At 39.1% G+C, this 19,881-nt stretch overlaps 1 protein-coding gene across 1 annotated transcript in view; it reads left to right on the top strand.

The window, feature by feature from the left end:
- The window catches only part of LOC118822071 (cadherin-4-like), a 501,575-nt gene that overhangs the window by 465,295 nt on the left and 16,399 nt on the right, over window positions 1-19,881 (top strand). The window contains exons 11-12 of the mRNA XM_036590895.1: window positions 169-422; window positions 13,173-13,315. Of these exons, the coding sequence (XP_036446788.1) occupies window positions 169-422; window positions 13,173-13,315 (397 nt within the window). The remainder of the gene's footprint in view (window positions 1-168; window positions 423-13,172; window positions 13,316-19,881) is intronic.

The following is a 19,881-nucleotide window of genomic DNA, read 5'->3' as shown; positions in this document are numbered from 1 at the left end:
TAGTCAATAAATCTAATATTTCTCCTGTTGAGATTGTTGTAAGCGTCTTGTAAGATTTATGCCTTTATGTATGAATATGTGTTGTATGAATAAACTTGCCTTGCCTTTACTGAAGGTCCAATAAAGAGGCAAGAAAAGCTTAAACTTCCTCTCTCTCTGTCTCTGTAGCCGGTGGATTTTGAGATGAATCGAGCCTTCATGCTGACGGTGGTGGTGTCCAATCAGGCTCCGTTGGCTGAGGGGGTCCAGGCGTCTCTTCAGTACACCGCCGGCGTCACCATCTCAGTGAAGGACGTTAACGAGGCGCCCGTTTTCCCCGATAACCCGAAAATGGTGCGGTTTGAGGAGGGCGTTCCAGCCGGGACCATCATCACCACATTCGCAGCCAAAGACCCTGATACCTTCATGCAGCAGAGCATACGGTAATCACAATACTTACATTTGGAGTCAGTTACTCATTCAGCCTAATGAGAAACTGCAGAACAGATTCAGTTTATATCATTATACCTACATTTAGAGCCAGTTATTCATTCAACCTAATGAAAAACTGTAGAACAGACTCAGTTTGTATCACAGTATCTACATTTAGAGTCAGTTTTTCATTCAACCTAATGAGAAACTGTAGAACATAATTCGTTTACGTTTAACTGTTCTGAGCATTACTGTAAATAAAAGCTTGATTTGGTGAAGGGTCCATTTGTTTTTGGTTTTTGCCCTCCAAGGTACTCTAAAACATGTTTGCCAGCAGCTGTGTATGTAATGTACTACTGCTCTCTGTGTTGACATGGCCAACACTCATAAGGAGCCACTGTTTGGCATCATTTTACCTGCAAGCACTGATATGTTTGCCCAAGAAGCCAGTTGATGTGAAAACAGTGCTGACCACTGACTCAATAATACGGGTCCGTGTGTGTTTTATCATGACCGCAAGGGTCTAGCAGTAAAAATAACGCCGTACATAAAACATCACCAACCCGACCGTCAGACCGACACATAAAAACCCACATACAGTGGCAAAGGATCATTTTTTTCTTTCTTTTGTTGTCAAACACAAAGCCATTTCTTTGATGTAGAGAAAGTAAAACTCTGGGGTGAGCTATAAACCCCAAAACAATCCAAACATAAAAGTTTACTTACTAACCCAAAGAGGAAATAAAGCAAACAAGCAAATATAACTGAACAAACAAGAGAAATAAGAGTTAGAGATGAAATAGGATACCCACACCCGATACGTGGGTTAATATCTAGTATAAAGGAGCACTTGGGTCATTTCTTATTGATAACCAGTAGCATATGACTATAACTCATATAGGCCATCAAGCAGAGACAGGAATCACTTTAGTTTGGTTCAGTTTGATTCAGACTGGTTTAGTTAGTTTTAGTTTGGTTTTGATTTGTTGGGTATAGATTTGTTTGGGGTTGGGTTGGATTTGGTCTGGTTCTGGTTGGTTTGTTCTGTTTGATTTGTTACAGTTTGGTTTAGGTTTTCACTTTGGTTGAGTTTGGTTTAGTCTGGGTTGGGTTTGAGTTATGTTTGGGTTGTGTTTGGGTTGCGTTTAGGTTAGGTTAGGTTGGGGCTGGATTGCATTTATGTTAGGTATGGATTGGGTTTGGGTTGTCTTTGGTTTAGGTTTGAGTTAGGTTTGGATTAGTTTTGGGTTGGGTTTGGATTAGATTTGAGTTGAGTTTGGGTTAGGTTTGGGTTGAGCTTGGGCTGGGTTTGGGTTAGATTTGGGTTGGGTTGGGCTGGGTTTGGGTTAGGTTTGGGTTGAGTTTGGGATGGGTTTGACTAAGGTTAGGGTTGGGATTGGGTTGGGTTTGAGTTAGGTTTGGCTTGGGTTTGAGTTAGGTTTGGGATGGGTTGGGTTGGATTTGGGTTTGGGTTAGATTTGGGTTGAATTTGGTTGGATTTGGGCTGTGTTTGATGTAGGTTTGGGTTGGTTATGGATTGGGTTTGAGTTAGGTTTGTGTTCAGTGTGGGATGGGCTTAACTTAAGTTGGGCTTGGGTTTGGGTTAGGTTTGGGTTGGGCTGTTTTTGTGTTAGGTTAGATTTAGGTTGAGTTTGGGCTGAGTTGGGGTTGGGTTTGAGTTAGGTTTGGGTTGACTTGGGGATGGGTTTGACTTAGGTTTGGTTTGGATTGGTTGGGTTTGGGCCAAGTTGGGGTTGGATTTGAGTTAGGTTTTTGTTGACCTTGGGATGGGTTTGACTTAGGTTTGGGTTGGGTTTGGTTTGGATCGGTTGGGTTTGGGCTGGTTGGATTAGATGGGTTTGATTTGGTCTGGGTCAAGTTGGGATTAATTTGGTTTGATTGGGTTGGGTTTAGTTGGGTTGATAGCAGAGGCACAAGCTAAATAACTCAATACTATTAATAACAGTATCAAATATGTCTGATTTGATTTGGGTTGGATTTGATTGATTGCGTAACCCAAGCAAACCAACCTAATGATACTATTAATAAGAATACTAATGATATTAGTAATTAACAATAGGAAAAGTAGTAGTAAGAAATACTGTTGTGATAAAGTGAATAGCGTACAGTGAATAGTACAGCGCCATCTGCAGGAACCAGTCAGAATACTCCAACCAAAACTCAGAGTAAAAAAGGAGACAGAATTTAGAGAGAGAGAAAGAGGAAAAAGGGCACATGAGGAAGTGCACTGCTAAATCATAAAATGACACTAAAGCTTATAGGAGTGTTGGATGGAACTGAGAGATGAGTCCGCCCCTTTCCTGCTCTCTCTTTCTTGCTCTCGTTTATGATGGGTTTTCCTCTCTCTCTCTCTCTAAGGGAGATGTGTTCTAAACAAATTTACCAGCTAATTTCCCTACTAATGAGAGTAAATTAGGTGTACATTATAATTTAGGAAGATGCTGGAATCACCAGCTGGGCCATTTATCTCTCTCTCTCTCTCCTGCTCTCTCTCTCTCTCTCTCTCTCTCTCTCTCTCTCTCCTTATTTACATGTTTTTCTTTAAAGCAGTTTATTTGAGTGTTTCAGCCAACTACAACATAGCTTTGAGGGTACAATGTTATACTCATGAGAGTCATATGACATAAATAATTCATTCCTCATATTATCCTGGATTTAGCAGTGAAAATAAAAAAATAAAATAAAAGGAGTTTATGGTAATGGAAAATGAAAATAATGGTGGAAAAACTATGGCAACTTGTTCTCTATTTCTTAACAAGTCTCACCAAAGCAGTGATGGAATGGAATGGCTTCTTGTTAATTGCAACCACCAAAAGTTGTTGACCAAATTTGTTGACAAAAAACAACATAAAGTATAAAAAAGAAAGAAATTTAGTTGCAGGTGTATAAGAAAGTATATAAAATGATTCATGCTGGGCTCCCGAATGGCGCAACTGTCTGAGTGTTGGCCCTATCATCAGGAGATCGCGAATTCGATCCCTGGTGATGCTACAGCCATCCGTGGCCAGGAGTCCAAGAGAGCACATTTGGCCTCGCTCTCTGGGTGGGTAGGATGGCCCCGCCTTCTCCCCCCATCACTCAATGCGATGCTAGTCAGCGCAGGCGTCTGTTAGCTGACATAACAGATCTGGCGGTTGGCGTTTTCCTCCGAGTGCGTTAGGCTGTCCAATGACGTTGCGTAAGCGGCAGTTCGAAAATATGCGGTGGCTGGCTTCACAGGTCTCGGAGGAAGCCTGTGTTAGCCTTTGCCCCCTTAGCGTTGATAGTATTGTGTGATTTGGGGAGTCCTAACTAGCGGGTGGAATTGGAGACAACTAAATTGGATAAAGAAAAAAAAAATGATTCATGCTTAACAACTTTACAGGTTTCTGATGATCAGTAGGACACTGTTAGATGTGTCCAGAAAGATACACAGAGCTGTAGAAGATCCTGAAGTGACTGAAAAAGCTGTAGAACATTGAGAAATAAGTGATATTAAAATTATGCATCATAATTCAATAGCACGGTTCAAATCTAAAGGCAAATAATGTAAATACAACCCGAATTCTAAAAAAGTTGGGACGCTGTGTAAAATGTAAATAAATGTAAATAAAAACAGAATGCAATGATTTGCAAATCTCATAGATCCCATATTTTATTCACAATAGAACACAGAACAGATATCAGATGTTGAAAGTGAGACATTTTACCTTTTCACTACTATTTGAAAGAGATGTTGTCTGAATGGGAGCATATGTTGTTCTAAAACCTCTATATACTATTTAGCATTGATAGTGCCTTTCCAGGCGTGTAAGCTGCCCACGCCATAGCCACTATTGCAACCCCACACCATCAGAGATGTAGGCTTTTGAACTGTGCACTGATAACAAGCTGGATGGTCCCTCTCCTCTTGAGTCTGGGGGACAAGGCATCCGTGGTTTCCAAAAAGAATTTAAAATTTTGATTCTTCTGACCACAGAACAGTTTTCCATTTTGCCTCAGTCCATTTTAAAAGAGCTTTGGCCCAGAGAAGACAGCGGCATTTCTGGATTGTGTTGACATATGGCTGCTTCTTTGCACCATACAGCTTTAACTTGCATTTGTGGATTGAAAAAGTGAACTGTGTTCACAGACAATGATTTCTGGAAGTGTTCCTGAGCCCATGCAGTGATTTTCAGTAAAGAATCGTGTCTGTTTCCAATGCTCTGCCACCTGAGGGCCCAAAGATCACAAACATCCAATATTGACCGTTAGCCTTGTCAGGGATTTCTCCAGGTTCTCTGAATCTTTTGATGAAATTATGTATTGTAGATGGTGGGATATCCAAAGTCTTCACAATTTTACATTGAGGAACATTTTTCTGAAATTGTTCCACAATTTTTAGACACAGTTTTTCGCAGATTAGTTAACACCTGTCCATCTTTGCTTCTGAGAGACTCTGCCTCTCTAAAATGCCCTTTTTATAGCCATTCCTGTGAGTTAGTTGCAAATTACTCCTCCAGCTGTTTTTTTAACTACCACTTATTTTTTCAGCCTTTTGTTGCCACTGTCCCAACTTTTTTGAGATGTGTTGCTGCCATCAAGTTCTAAATGAGTTAATATTTGTCATGAAAAGGTAAAATGTCTCACTTTCAACATCTGATATCTGTTCTATGCTCTATTGTGAATAAAATGAAAGCCTATATGTCTGCAAATATTTGCAAATCATTGCATTCGGTTTTTATTAAAATTTATTTACATTTTACAGAGCGTCCCAAATTTTTGGAATTAGGATTGTAGAAAATTACAATAAATTGTAATTTATATTATTATGTTTATAATTTAATAACTTATTGTTCACAAAAATTTTAAAATATTGAATAAAACAGCTAAAAATACATTAAAAAAACTTTAAAAAATAATAACTTTTGATAGGCAGTGTTTGTATAGTGGTGCTTGAAAGTTTGTGAACCCTTTATTTGATGATTCGTCGTGAATTAATAAATGACCAACTCTAATATTTCTGTCTCATTTGTTTAATTTGGTTCTCTTTATCTTTTATTAGGATTTGTCTGAAAATCCGATGAAGTTTTAGGTCAAATTTATACAGAAATATAGAAAATTCTAAAGTGTTCACAAACTTTCAAGCACCACTGTATGTGATCATGCAATCTGCATCTCTCATGCATGTCTGTCTTCTTGTCCTCTTCTGGTTTCATTACTTTCTCTGTCTCTGGTATTTGCTGTGAAAGCAAACGTGGCTCCTTTTTACATACTTTCCTGTCAGTTCTGTCACAGACGCCTTGATTGCGAACTTCATTTATGAATTTCAGAAGCATTTCCTGAAGAGATGAAGGTGCTTTATAAACATTAAAGAGAAACTTCACCAATTGTTCTCCTAGAAGCCACATGAAAAATAAATCATGTTGAAGAGTGTTGTGTTCCTTTTAAAAAGTGCCTGAAAAATGACAACGCCACGTCTCTATTGCCCAAACACTGTTCCTGCTCCTGCTATAGAGCTCCTTGTTAGCGGAGAAGCTGACGCAGGGAAAACGGTTGATTATTTGCGGACTTCAGGCTTTTCCACGAGGCTGTTTGAGGCTCCTGATTGGGACTGTTGAGTAAAAGAGGCGATCTGGGAGACAGGCAGGTAAACCCTGCAAAATACTACCTGAACATAATGAGCTGTCCAGTGGCAAATTAAATCCCACCGTTCCGCAGCCCCCCAGGCTTCGCCTTCGCCTGTTTTTCATTCATATGGTACTAGTTGAAAGTTTAGACACACCCACTTATGAAGGCTTTTCCTTTGTTTTTACCATTTTTCACATATTAGTTTAATAGTGAAGACCTCAGATCTATGATAACACAAAAAACTATGCAGTGGCCAAAAGTTGTAATAAAAATAATAATAATAATAAGAAGAAGAAGAATATTTTTTAATATAGCGCTATTCATTTTAGCTGGAAAATCTCATATAGATAAGTAAAACATTAGAAAGATTAATAACATGGTCTAAATGAAATATCACCAATTACAAACAATAGGAGAAACAGAGACCCAGTGTGCTTGAACACTAATGACAACGCAGGAAAAATATAAGAAAAACACAAGAAATGTTGCTGAATCGTGTGAATTTTTTTGAGTGTTATTATTTTTGGCTCAACCGGTAAGTCAGATGGAGCAACCAGCATAGTTTTATAACTGAAATAGGCAATTAAAAGCTTTGATAACACTATTTAGAAGATATAAGTAGCTATATATATATATATATATATATATATATATATATATATATATATATATGTTGGGTGATTCAAAAAGATTCATCTGATTTCAAAATGATTTATTTCACTCATAAATCATTACAGAACAATGTAAATGGTTTAAATGAGCATAAGGTTTATTATGTAATTTTACAAGTGCTCAGTATGAACCTCCTCCAGCTGTACAGACGACATCAATGCCATAGTCAAATTCATCCCATACTGGATTGAGCATGTCGGGTGTCACTGTACTCATGGCTCTTTCAGTGCGATTCTGGAGATCATCCAGTGTTGTGGAACCAACGGCAAACGCTCTGAGCTGTTGGAGGTTCACTGCTGACGAAAATCACGTTGCACAGTTATGACGAATTCACTCTTATTGAAGTGGAGAACGCAAAAAGCTTTCTGCTCAGGGGTCGCCATCTCCTCGCAGACTGAAGAGAGCCATCTTCCGGTGACAGTCAGAAACTCTATGACCCCCTCTTTCAATTCGTATGTGATTGGTTCCTAGGCACCTCACGGTTGTAAAAATATGGCGCTTTGAAATCGGTTGAATCTTTTTGAATCACCCTGTATATATAGGGGTGCAACAGTTATTCAAATTAGTCGACTAAAATCGACTACCAAATTAGCTGGCAAATAATTTAATAGTTGATTATTTGGTGATGTCATTATGCATATTTCTGGCACTCACTAGGAGTGTTTTGACATTGTGATGGCAGCCTCAAAAACAAAATCCTCAAAAGTGTAGGAGCATCTCACTCTAAACTCAAAAAAGTAGTCAGTCGTTCTATTTGTAAAGCCGACCTTAGCTGGCATGGGAGCACATCCTCCATTTTGGGGCATCTAAAAACATGCCGGCTCACTGGATGAAGATGATTCATCTCAGTAAGTTAGCTGTTCTAGCTAATGTTAGTATTAAAAGCCGTCCTATTTCATGTTATGAGCTGTACCATTTACTATTTCGAAATGCATGTTCTTGAATCATTAATGGAGTTGAAACAGAGAAGCAAGTAACTATTCACAATGACCTTGTTCACTTTCCAAATAATGTTTACAGTTTTAAACATTTGCACATCCTTTGTTTTTTAAATTTTGATAGGAAAAAGATATTAGAGTTTTATTTATCTTTTGTATTAGCAGAAAAGTTAATTACAGCAGTGAATTTTTTTAATAAGTTCTTCATCTTTATTGTCTTCATTGTTAGTTAATAAACAATGCATAAAACAATCTCAAGCTAAATTTAAAACCTGATAACTACATATGAGGTATTTGGTAATTTAGTGATTTGTAAAGTGAATAATTGATTATTCCTTTCAATAATTGATAGATTATTCTACTATCACATAAGTCGTTTGTTGCAGTCCTGTTCTCCTGTAAAGTTATCATTTTGGAGGCATCATGTACATATATATGTATATGTTTATGTACATATATACATATATACACAAATACTGAGACCTTGTGGAAACATCAACAACTGCTGTTCATATATACATTTAATCAGTTGTGCCCAACCTTTTGCGTTCTACTGTGTACTTCTGTGTGCTTCTGCTTCACTCGAACACGGCGCACGATAAAGTGCATCCTCTCCTGAAGCGTTCACCACCTTCATCTTGGCAATTAACTCCAAATATTCGTTATTGGAGGGTAATTAATGTGGGCTGGCGCTTCGGGCAGGAAAGAGATGGGTTTTCTCCCTCGTTCTTGTCTGTTTTTTCCCCTCACACTTTCTCCAACACCTTCTTTTTTTCTCTGCTCTGTGTCACTATGGTGCAGAATTTCTCCTCAAGACAGCCCGAAAGACTTGGAAGGCATAAACACAAACCACACTCTAATTAGCATTTCAGCATTGCTGTCCTTAACACTCACTCTGCCTGTCCTTTTACACGCAGTGTCTCTACACTGCCGTCTTTGATACTTTACTGTCCCAGAAACTGACATTATGACACAAACAGTGTCATCGCTGCACCGTTTGCTAGCAGCTTGTCTCTAAATGTGTCACTAAATACGACCCAAGAGCTTATTTAAGACTTTCAAAAAAACATCCCTCTTATCTGTGCCCCTATGCCGCTGTCTTAAAGGAAGAGCTGGTGATTCTTCCTCTGGCCCTAAGTGTAGTCAACATGTTTGGTGTCTGAAGTTTGCTTCTTTAGTTTGAGCACTGAAGCTACGAAGCTAACATAGCTACACCTCACCGATTAGTGTCTGCATGAAGTTACTAAATGTGGTAATCCAGCCTAAGCCTACAGTTTCATGTGTTACTTGATGTGGTTTACAATATTCTGTATTGCATAGCCTTTACAGTGCTTACGTTTTTGTATCCTATTTTATGTTTTCATCTATTAGTGTTCTGTCACTACAATACCCAGCATGCATTATGCCAATGTGATATAACCCTCTCCGCCACCCCACTACAATAAAGAAATCCTGACTGTTAGCATAGCCATTAATGTGTAGGCTAACACATACAGATGGGATATTTGGCATCCTAGCAGTATGTTAGCTATCTTTCTGCATTAGACAGATAGCCTGGCTTCAAGTATCTGCTCTAAAGTGATTGTAGTTTTTTAAAAGTTCCTCCCACCTTCAAGATACATCCTCATAAGGTTTTCCTTGCACATATATATGTGGCCAAGGTCTGTGCTCCCATGTCTTTGGCTAGGCTAGCCTTATTGAGCTAATTAGCCAGCTAAGCAAACTTAATGCAAGTTCTTGTTTGAGAAGTTTAGCATGCATACATTTTCCATATAATGATTTTATCTGGTTTTGTTTGCTCTTTTTTGTTGTTGCTTGTTGTTGCTAGCCCTCAGTTTGCTAACTAGCAAGCAGGCAGAATAAAGTGATAAACACAGCAAATAAAGTGTCATAGTATTGAAATATTAAGTCATAAAGAAATGCATGATTTCTTGACAAGTTGTGTTCCTGAAGTCCACACAGTTGTATGCAAGTATGTGGGCAGTCCTTGTCAAATTCGACATTATTTTTGATTTTCTAGGTTTAAATTAAGAACACATCCTGTACATAGAACACACTTCTGCACGTTTTAATGTACTGTTACTGTTTATGTCGAATTTGACATATTGGGAAAAAATAAAATATAAAATGTGGCCTCTGCAAAAGTGTTGGCACTTTTGATATTTTATGTCTTGTTTTCTCTAATATGTTAAAGTCAGTAAATAAACAGCAATTATGTATTAAAATGTGCGGGCACGTGTTCTCTGTAGAGAATGTGTTCATTTATTTACACTGAGAAAACAAACATGTGATTTGACTTGTGGTTTTAAAACTTTTGCATACAGCTGTATTTATACTGACTCGATCTCTCACTGCTCCAAGGGGCTGAGGTTGTGGAAATTAGAACATTTCAATGAACAACTAAAGGGCAAAGGGAGCTCAGGGCTGACCCCTTTAAACCAAGGGAGCTCAGGGACGACCCCTTTAAACCAGAAAATCTCACTCCAGAGTAGGGTTCTCAAACATCTGTCCCATGAGACAGCTTCATATGGCCTGACACAGATTTCTTAATTTATCGTTAAATCCGGCCTGCAAATGTTTTTGTTCTGCTTTTCTGTGGCTAAATATTTACAACTGACAGTAGGTTTGCTCAGATTTTAGCTCCAGCACCTCAGTGGATGAGCGCTGATTTCTTCTTGATTTTTGAGTAGATGTGCTTCACCTACATGTCAGTTGCTATAGCTGGTTCTCCAACATAAGCTCTATAAAATCATGCTGATGATTACAGTGTTAAAAGCAGAGCCAGAGCCCTTGATGCAAGAGGAACCAGTCAAACGCAAACTTATCGCTGCACATTGACTTAGCTGTTATTCTAATTTAGAGTGATAGTTAAATCTGCCCTTGTGGATTCATTCAGGACTCAAGAGGAGACACAGTGCACCACAGTGAAGAACTGAATGGAATTATGAAACAAATCCACTGAAAATGTAGATTTGACTGAGCTGCGTTCAGCCCCAACAAAACGTAGCAAAATGTTATTTAAACAGAAATTGTGGTGCGTTGAAGACTTTGATGTGTTATGCAAGTGTTGTAGCTATAGCAGCTAATACGGCCATTTTTTGGCGTCCTTCTAGCCTATTCTATGTCTCCTAACATCTTCAATAGTTGTGTACACCAAACATTTTTGTCGAGGACCCTTTTTAACATTTTAAGATGGCAAGGTTAATATACACGTCTCTGCTGATTGGGTAACACCTCTGACATGTCCATCAAATGAGAGAAAACATACAGTTTCACACCTTTTTGACAAAACATGTCTTTCAACCAGAAACTGTAGCAAAACAGTGCACAACCTGTGACACTGAACATGCCCCTGCTCTGTATTTCACTCACAGTAGCTTTACTCCAATGCTGTCAAAAAAAGAGTTCCATATAATTCCACTGATAAAATTTGATTTGATTATTAATTGAGCAATACATTTTTATCAAACATTATTTATACTACTAATGCTTATAGTACATTTTATAATAATTGTTATTATTAAAACTAGCGTTTTATTATTAGTAGTTATGGTTTGTGGTGACAGAGGAATTGCTAATAAATATTCATAAAGTGTGCCCTTAAATGAGTCTATTTCTTGGGTAGTTAAAATGAAGAGTTAATTTTTTTCCCTCATTTCTTTACTGGCCACCAATGGACATCACGTGGCTAGTGGCCCCCAGCTAATTTGACTTTGAGACCCCTGCTCTAGATACTCTTGGCACCTCTGTGGGAAGCATGTTTAAAACAGAAGCAAAGGCTAAAGTGTTTTTCATTTTGGCTGGAGTGGCATTTTAACAATTCCACATGGTTTAAGGCTCCAGTGGCCAATTTGCATGAAGCTAATTGGTGGGTATAGGCTTCCATTGCTTGTTAGCTACATTAGCTTCATAGCCCATCTTGTCCTTGTGGATCTGGTGCCGCTACATCTCTTGATGGTTTGTTGTTACAGAAATTACCGCATAAACAACGCCATTGCTGCACCGTTAACTAGCAGCTTGTCTGTAAGTGTGCCACTAAATATGACCCGAGAGCTTATTTAAGGTGTTAAAAAGGAAAGAAAACACTTCTTATCTCTGTTCCCTTGCCGCTGTATTAAATAAAGCTGGTCTCTTTAAATAGCGGCGGCTCACAAATCTCGCATACAGCAGCAAATTAATTAGCGAAAGTGTTGCTTCAGAAGAGCAATAGAGATCAAAATCTGCAGCCAGAATGTCGTGGAGTGGCCGTTAATCTGGCCGTTTTGGTTTTTAATATCCAGAGAGAGGAAAAAATAGAGTATTCTCCATCATGCAGGGCTGAAATTGGCACAAGCTGAAGGGCTATTATTGAGTTTAATACACTTCTCACAAGTTTTATAATATCTACATTAAGTGCTGTTTGGGGAGTTTAATTAAAAGGTTGTTTAAGGGTCTGAAGGGTCCGGCGGATGGGGATTAGACTTTTGTAATGGAGTTTTATCATCAGTGGCTGTTAATCCAGTTTTAATGATAGAGGAGCTGAGCAGAGGGAGAAAGAGGACAGCTCATTCTTTCACAAGAGTAAAGGATGTTAAAGGAGAAAGAGGAAGAATGGATGGAGTGAGGGCTGTTAAAATCCATCACACTCTGTACTGGAGGTACAGATTGTGTCTCAATTAGAAAAAAAAATCTTGTGACTTGCGTAGGGGAAGTGAAAAGCCACTGGCCACTTTATTAGAAACGCCCACCTTGTACTTCCACTCACTGGCCACTTTATTAGAAACACCTACCTTGCACTTCCACTCACTGGCCACTTTATTAGAAACACCCACCTTGTACTTCCACTCACTGGCCGCTTTATTAGAAACACCCACCTTGTACTTCCACTCACTGGCCGCTTTATTAGAAACACCCACCTTGTAGTTCCACTCACTGGCCACTTTATTAGAAACACCCACCTTGTACTTCCACTCGCTGGCCACTTTATTAGAAACACCCACCTTGTACTTCCACTCGCTGGTCACTTTATTAGAAACACCCACCTTGTACTTCCACTCGCTGGCCACTTTATTAGAAACACCCACCTTGTACTTCCACTCACTGGCCGCTTTATTAGAAATACCCACCTTGTAGTTCCACTCACTGGCCACTTTATTAGAAACACCCACCTTGTACTTCCACTCGCTGGCCACTTTATTAGAAACACCCACCTTGTACTTCCACTCGCTGGCCACTTTATTAGAAATACCCACCTTGTACTTCCACTCACTGGTCACTTTATTAGAAACACCCACCTTGTACTTCCACTCGCTGGCCACTTTATTAGAAACACCCACCTTGTACTTTCACTCACTGGCCGCTTTATTAGAAACACCCACCTTGTACTTCCCCTCACTGGGCACTTAATTAGAAGAACCCACCTTGTACTTCCACTCGCTGGCCACTTTATTAGAAACACTCACCTAAAAAACTTTATCAAAGTTCACAAATGGTTAATGCATCTGAATATGTCTTGTGGTTGCTGTGTTTATTTATTTATTTATTTATTTACTCTATCCTCAGGTATGCTAAGCTAGCTGACCCTGCTAACTGGCTTTCCATCAACTCTTCTAACGGACAAATCACCACCACTGCTATTCTGGACCGCGAGTCCATTTACGTTAAGAAGAATATCTATGAAGCCACGTTTCTGGCCGCAGACAATGGTAAGTTTATGAATATTCTCACTATAGCTTCCCTGAAGAGTGCTGCTGGTAACAAAGAGGAATAAAGCGCTCTCTCTCTCTCTCTCTCTCTCTCTCTCTCTCTCTCTCTCTCTCTCTCTCTCTCTCTCTCTCTCTCTCTCTCTGAGTCTTATCGGCTCCAGCCAGCTCCACTGTTTACCTAAACTCACAGCTGTGACTGACATCTGCAGTGGCCGTGATGTACAGCCTCTCCTCTCCTCTTTCTTTCTTTCTTTCTCTCTCTCTTTCTTTCTTCAGCCACTCTACTCCTCTTCTTTTTGATGGAGGAGTGGAAGTGAGGATTAAAGGACAATGCCATTAAGGCGGGTACACTTCAGGGATTCTGTCTTACTTTCTCTCTCTCTCTCTCTCTCTCTGTCTCACACACACCAGATCTCCTTTTTTTACTCCTCATGCTCTACTTTTACCACAACAAAAACACTGTTAACAAAAACTTTTATTTTATTTCAGTCCGGTATGACTTTATTCAATAAACGTTTTCGCTGAAGAGGAGAGAGAGAGAGAGAGAGAGAGAGAGTAAGAAATAGGTAGCCACAGACAGAAAAGAGACAAGAGAAGGGAAAAATGAGAAAGAAGAGTGAGAGAAAAAAGAGACAATGACAGGTAGAGAAAAGAAAGATAGAGAGAGAAAGAGAACAGAGGGATGGAGAGAGGAGAGAAAGAAAAGAGCCAGAGGAGAAAGAGAGAGAGAGAGAAGGGACAGAGAAAAGAGAGAAGAAGAAAGACAGAGAGAAGATAGACAGAACAGTGTAAGGGAGAGAACAAAGAAAGAAGCAGAGAGAGAAAGAGAAAAAAAAAGAAAAATGGGGTAGACAGAGAAAAAAGAAAGGCAGAAAAAGAACAGAGAGAAAAAGGGGGAGAGAAAAGGGCAAGAGAGAGAGAAAAGAGAGAAAGGAAGTAGACAGAGGAGAGCGAAAAGGAGAAAAAGAAGAGAGAGGGAGAGAGAGAGAGAGAGAGAGAGAGAGAAAGAGGGCTAGACAGATAAGTGAAAGGGAGAAACTAAAGAGAGAGAGGCAGAAAGAGTAAGAGAAAAGAGAGAGGAGGGCAGATAGAAAGAGTGAAAGGGAGAGAGTGAACCGAGAGAGACAGAGAAGAGAGAAAGGGAGAAAAAGAAGGAAGAGAGATAGGCAGGGGAGAGAGAGAGAGAGATAGGCAGAGGGAGAGAGAGACAGAGAAAGGTGATGTCTCCTTGTTTGACCCATACATTAACAGCAGCACCGTCACAAATTCAGAGTCAGCCTCCAGCTCATAAACATCATAAACAGATACATTCTCACTGGAGACCTTTTGGGGACAGCGCTGAAACTCCAACATGTTCACGCAAAGAACCATTTAAACATATAAATGGCTCCTTGAGTGTTCATGGTTCTATATATTGAAGCATTGTCTTTACTAAAGAACCCTGTAAGAATCATCATTTTAAAGATTGAACAAGTTGTTCGTTTTTATTAAAGAGGTATTTCTGAGATCTTTCCAAAACTGGAGTTTAAAGAAATGATTAAAAGCTACAGAGGAAATGAGACCCCTAACAACCACCTGGAAGACCTGGTAGACACCAAAACTGTCCCCATCAGATAAACAGCACTTAAAGCTTTTATTTTTGAGAGAGAGGAGAAAATCAAGCTGCTTCAGATCTGAAAACATCCACAGGTGTTTCTGTCCATCCTTCCACTGTGAGAAGACAACTCTGCGCTATGGGACTGAAAGGATGTATAGCTGTCAAGTCAAGAAGCCTCACTGAAAAAAGGAAACAGGCACATCAAACAAAGAAGCTGTACAATGGACTGACCACCCCAGAGTCCAGACCTCATCATCACTGAATGTGTTTGATTACTTCAGAAAATGATCAACCAGCTTCTAAGACTGAACTTTGGAGGTGTGTCTGCAGATTTCTCTGAGAAACTGAAAGTGAGTCTCCTGAAAAGAAGGAAGCTGTAATAAAGGTAAAGAGTGACACACTGAGCACTCAAACAGCTGACATTAGCAGGGCCGCTGGAGCGGGCATTTGACCAACCACTTTTCAAAGTACTGTGGTGATGTCCCACTACTTCCTGAGTTCAGGACGCACAGAAAAACTTCCACTTTTGTTTTGCTAAACTGCATTAAGCACTGATCAGCACGAACAGACAGAGTAAAACTCAGAGCCAATCAGAATCTCCATTTCAGATGGAGGCGCTTTCAGACCTGCCTTGGTTGGTGCAGTTTAGTTTGGTTATGCGAACACTCCACCCATATTGGGGTCCACACCAAACAACTAAACTGCGCTAATTCACGACAGAATTCAACACCAGAGCACATTTTTTTCCACTGCACATTTTCACTGTACTGTCTGCACAAACTGCTGCTTTAACATGTTACTCTTTACAAACACTCACATCATTCCTGCATTGCAAGCTGCTGTAAATAACGAGGGACAAGCAATAAAACCATGACATGCGTTTTATTATGCATCGTGGAGCATACTTTATACCCAAATGTGTAATTTAGTCCACTTTAGTCCTTGCCATCCACAATCAAAGAAAAGAAATACAATATCATAAAAAGCAAGCTGTGGTGGGTTTTTAGAAAATGAACTGCTATCAATGCTGCTAGCAAACAAATACTGCTATCTGAGGCTGCAGCTTCTGAAGCAGCATCAAAACTAACACTGACACTGTTCTTTATCAGGTTCAGAGGTGAGTAGAGGAGCAAGTAAGAGTATACTTGCATTAAATAATAAGTAAAAGTAACTTATCCAAAACAACTTGAATAGAAATACAAAAGAAGCAGCTTAAAAATTTACTTAAGTACTGGAAACTTACATCCAGCATTTATTAGCACAGGAGCTGAAGATTGTGTGACTCTGTTCTTCTCTTTTTGGGATTCTTTTGGTCCAAAACACAAAGCTCCAAAGTCAGAGATTTAACCAATCACAAGGCAGTACAAGTATGACCACCATCAAAACAAGCTGAAATTAAACACAACAAGGAATTAGTAAATAAATACAAATGGTAAAAATGAAACAGAGTAGAAAGATTCCTTTACTCACTTTAGTAACAGTAAAAATGTTTAAGAAAGTAAAAATCCCTCAGTATGTACGTTAGTAAATGCTGTAAACTAGTAACCCACTTCTAAATTGGTTTATAAAGACTTCATTAGCATGACATGAAAGGCAATTTTAGTCAGTGGCCTAACTGCATTTCAATTTTTTTGAAGCAGCATTTTTTGCCCCACCACTTTTGGAGGTGTGGCGCCACCTCTGGATATTAGAGTTAGTTGTGTGACATTTTTCTGTGTCATTTTTCTGACACTGAAAAATGAAGAACTCGTATTTAAAGGCTGTTTTGGCTGTAACAGACTCTGAGGAGCTCTCAGAGAGAGAGAGTGTGTGTGTGTTTGTGTGTGTCTGTGCTTGTGTGTGTGTGTGTGTGTATGTGTGTATGGGGGGATTATGGTAATAGGTGCTGGGGGGAATGGAGTGATGAAGGCGTTCCTCATCATCCTCCTCTCCATCACCAGCCTAATCCCCAACATCACCAAAAATAGATCCTCTGCACTCCTCCGTCTGCGTCTGTCTGTCCATCCACTCTTTATTTCACTTAAAACCCCAAAACACACTTAAAATCCCAAAACACTGCTATCTGCTCAGAGAGAGAGAGAGAGATAAATAGAAGGGAAGGGGAGAGAAAAAGAGAAAGAGAGAGACAGGAAGGAAAATGAATGCAAGACAGAAGGAGAGAGAGAAGGAAAAAAAAGAAAGAGAGAGAAGGAGAGAGGAAGGAAAGGGAGAGAGAAAAGTAGAGAGAGACAAAAAGAAAAGAGAGTGAGAGATGGGAAGGAAAAGGAGAGAGTGACAGAAGGAGAGACAGAAAGGAAAGGGAGGGGGAGAAGGAGAGATGAAAGGGGGAAAGAGAGAGAAAGAGAGAGAGAGAAGCAGGAAAAAAAAGGTAGAGAGAGAGAGAGGTAAGAGAAGTACAGAAAGGGAGAGAGTGAGAGAAGTAGAGACAGGAAGGAAAGGAAGTGAGAGAGAAGGAGAGGGGAAGAGAGAAAGAAAGAAAGAAAGAAAGAGAAAGAAAGAGAAGCAGGAAGGAAAGGGAGAGAGAGAAGTACAGAGAGAGATAGATGGGAGGGAAAGGGAGAGAGAATGAGAGAAGGAGAGAGGGAGGGGGAAGGGAAAGAAAGAGACAGAGGATGAGAGAGAAGACAGAGAGATGCAGAAGACAGGGAAAGTAAGGGAGAGGAAGAAAGAGAAAAAGTAAGAAGAGAAAGAAAGAGAAACACAGAAGAGAGAGACAGGAAAGAAAAGGAAGAGGAAAAGAGAAGAAAGAGAGAGAGAGGCTAAGAATAGAAAGAGAAACAGAGAGAGAGGAAGAGTTGGATGGAGAGATGAATGAAAAGAGAGAGAGAGAGATGGAAAGGAAAACAGAATACGCAGCATGGAGAGATTGAATGAGAGAAAGACAGAAAAGCAAGAATGAGGGAAATAAAGGGAAAAAAGAGATGGAGAGAGTTTTGTTTTACGAGTTCTGTTTTTGGTAATAAGTTTCATAGTAAGTTTGTTTATAAGTTTAGTAATTCAATATACTGGCAACATTGGACAAATGACAAAATAAATATAAAATCTGAAAAATCTGATTTCCACTGTGAATACATGAATGGAATCAGATGAAGTCTGCTCTGAATATATGATTAGAAGTGGATTATTTGGAGCTGATTTTCTCTATAAATATGTGATCATGATCAGCTGATTCCTTCCATAAATATGTGAGCAGAATTGATTGATGTCCACTATAGATATGTGGTTGAATATCAGCTGATTTCCACTCTAAATACACACTTGGAATGAGGTCTGAAATCTAATCCACCTCATAAATCATAGATTGGTCCATCTTCTACTGTTTATGATAAAGTTTCTCTCTCTCTCTGAGGATTATATGCTCTATTTCTGTATCAGATTGCTGGATGTGTTTCTCTTCGCACCGATCCGATTAAATCACTCCTAATCTTAATCAGGAGATGTGTTATCTGTGCAGTGTAGCGCGGCTGTGAAATTACAGCAGCAACGACACAAACTCCTAGAAAATACTCTATTTCTGGATGATGTGGTTATTGATATGCGGTTGTGCGCTGTTAGTGCAAGTCATGTGTTCGCAAGAAGAAATAAAATATTGTGTGTTACTACCTGGATGATGTGTTACCTGTATTTCTAAACCTGTCTAAACATTCTGAAACATTATCCTGCATTTCTAACACAGTAACTAAGCACTTACTAAAAAATCTAAACACTTCTAAAGTTACCGACAGTAACTTGTGTTTCTAAAATGGTGACTTTTCTAAAATGATGATCTATATTTTTAAAACAGTAACTTTTGTAATGTTGGGTAAGCAGGAGATGAAGCAGGATGCAAGTGCGAGTTGATTTTATTGAAGTCCATGCCAGAAACAGGAGCAATAAGCAGGAAAAACAAGAATGCGAGTAAAACAAACAAGAGGCAAAACTAAAGCATCATAACAGCAAAGCTACAACTGATCTATGAACAGTCCAGAACAAACATGCACATATTTTCACATTTAATGCCAAGCAAAGACAAGACTGAAACAAGGATTATATGTATATATATATACAAACTCTCAAGATGAGAGACAGCTGAGAACAATGACAGGGCGGAGCTAAGAACAAGAAATAGGTGTGAGCTGAACACATGACAGAACAGGGGAGGAGCTAACACAACAACAAAATATACAATGCTTTATATATGGTATGTAATTTCTAAAATGGTGTCATATTTTTAAAATGGTATCTTATATTTTTAAAATGGTCATTTATATTTTTAAAATGATATCTGATATTTTTAAAATGGTATCTTATACTTTTGAAACAGTATGTTGTATTTTTAAAATGTTATATTTCTAAAATGGTAACTTGTATTTTTAAAATAGTATCTTGTGTTTCTAAAATGGTAACTTGTTCTTCTAAAAAGGGCCACGTTTTATTTCTAAATCGAAATCTTGTGTTTCTAAAATGGTATCTTATATTTCTATTTTTATATAATTAGTCTATAAAAGACTGTTTACTGGTCGTGGGACAAAATGAACAAGATGGCATTTTTACCTGTGGAGTGCAAAAAACATTATAACACATTTTAACACATTATAACATCTAGAATGATAAAGTTTCTGTGAGTGGGGGGGGTGTGTGTGTGTGTGTGTGTGTGTGTGTGTGTGTGTAATAGAGACAGATGTCTGAGAGTTCTGAGAGTGTTAATTACACTGTGATCCACACACACACACCACACACACACACACACACACACACACACAGTCTGCCAAGATGCAACAACACTTGACCATTAGATCAACTGACAAACACACACACACACACACACTGCCATTTCTCCTCTCTCTCTCTCTCTCTCTCTCTTTCTCTCTCTCTGTTTTGTGTATTAGTTTATGTATTAGCCTATTGCTCAGTGGCTAGGCTAGCAGTCAGGACTTTGTGACACCACAGTGATTGTTTATGGTTCTATGATATATTTGTGTGGTGCATG

Source organism: Colossoma macropomum, unplaced genomic scaffold (assembly GCF_904425465.1).
Source record: "Colossoma macropomum unplaced genomic scaffold, Colossoma_macropomum, whole genome shotgun sequence".
NCBI classification, from domain to species: domain Eukaryota; kingdom Metazoa; phylum Chordata; class Actinopteri; order Characiformes; family Serrasalmidae; genus Colossoma; species Colossoma macropomum.
This window is presented reverse-complemented; position numbering and strand designations above follow the sequence as displayed.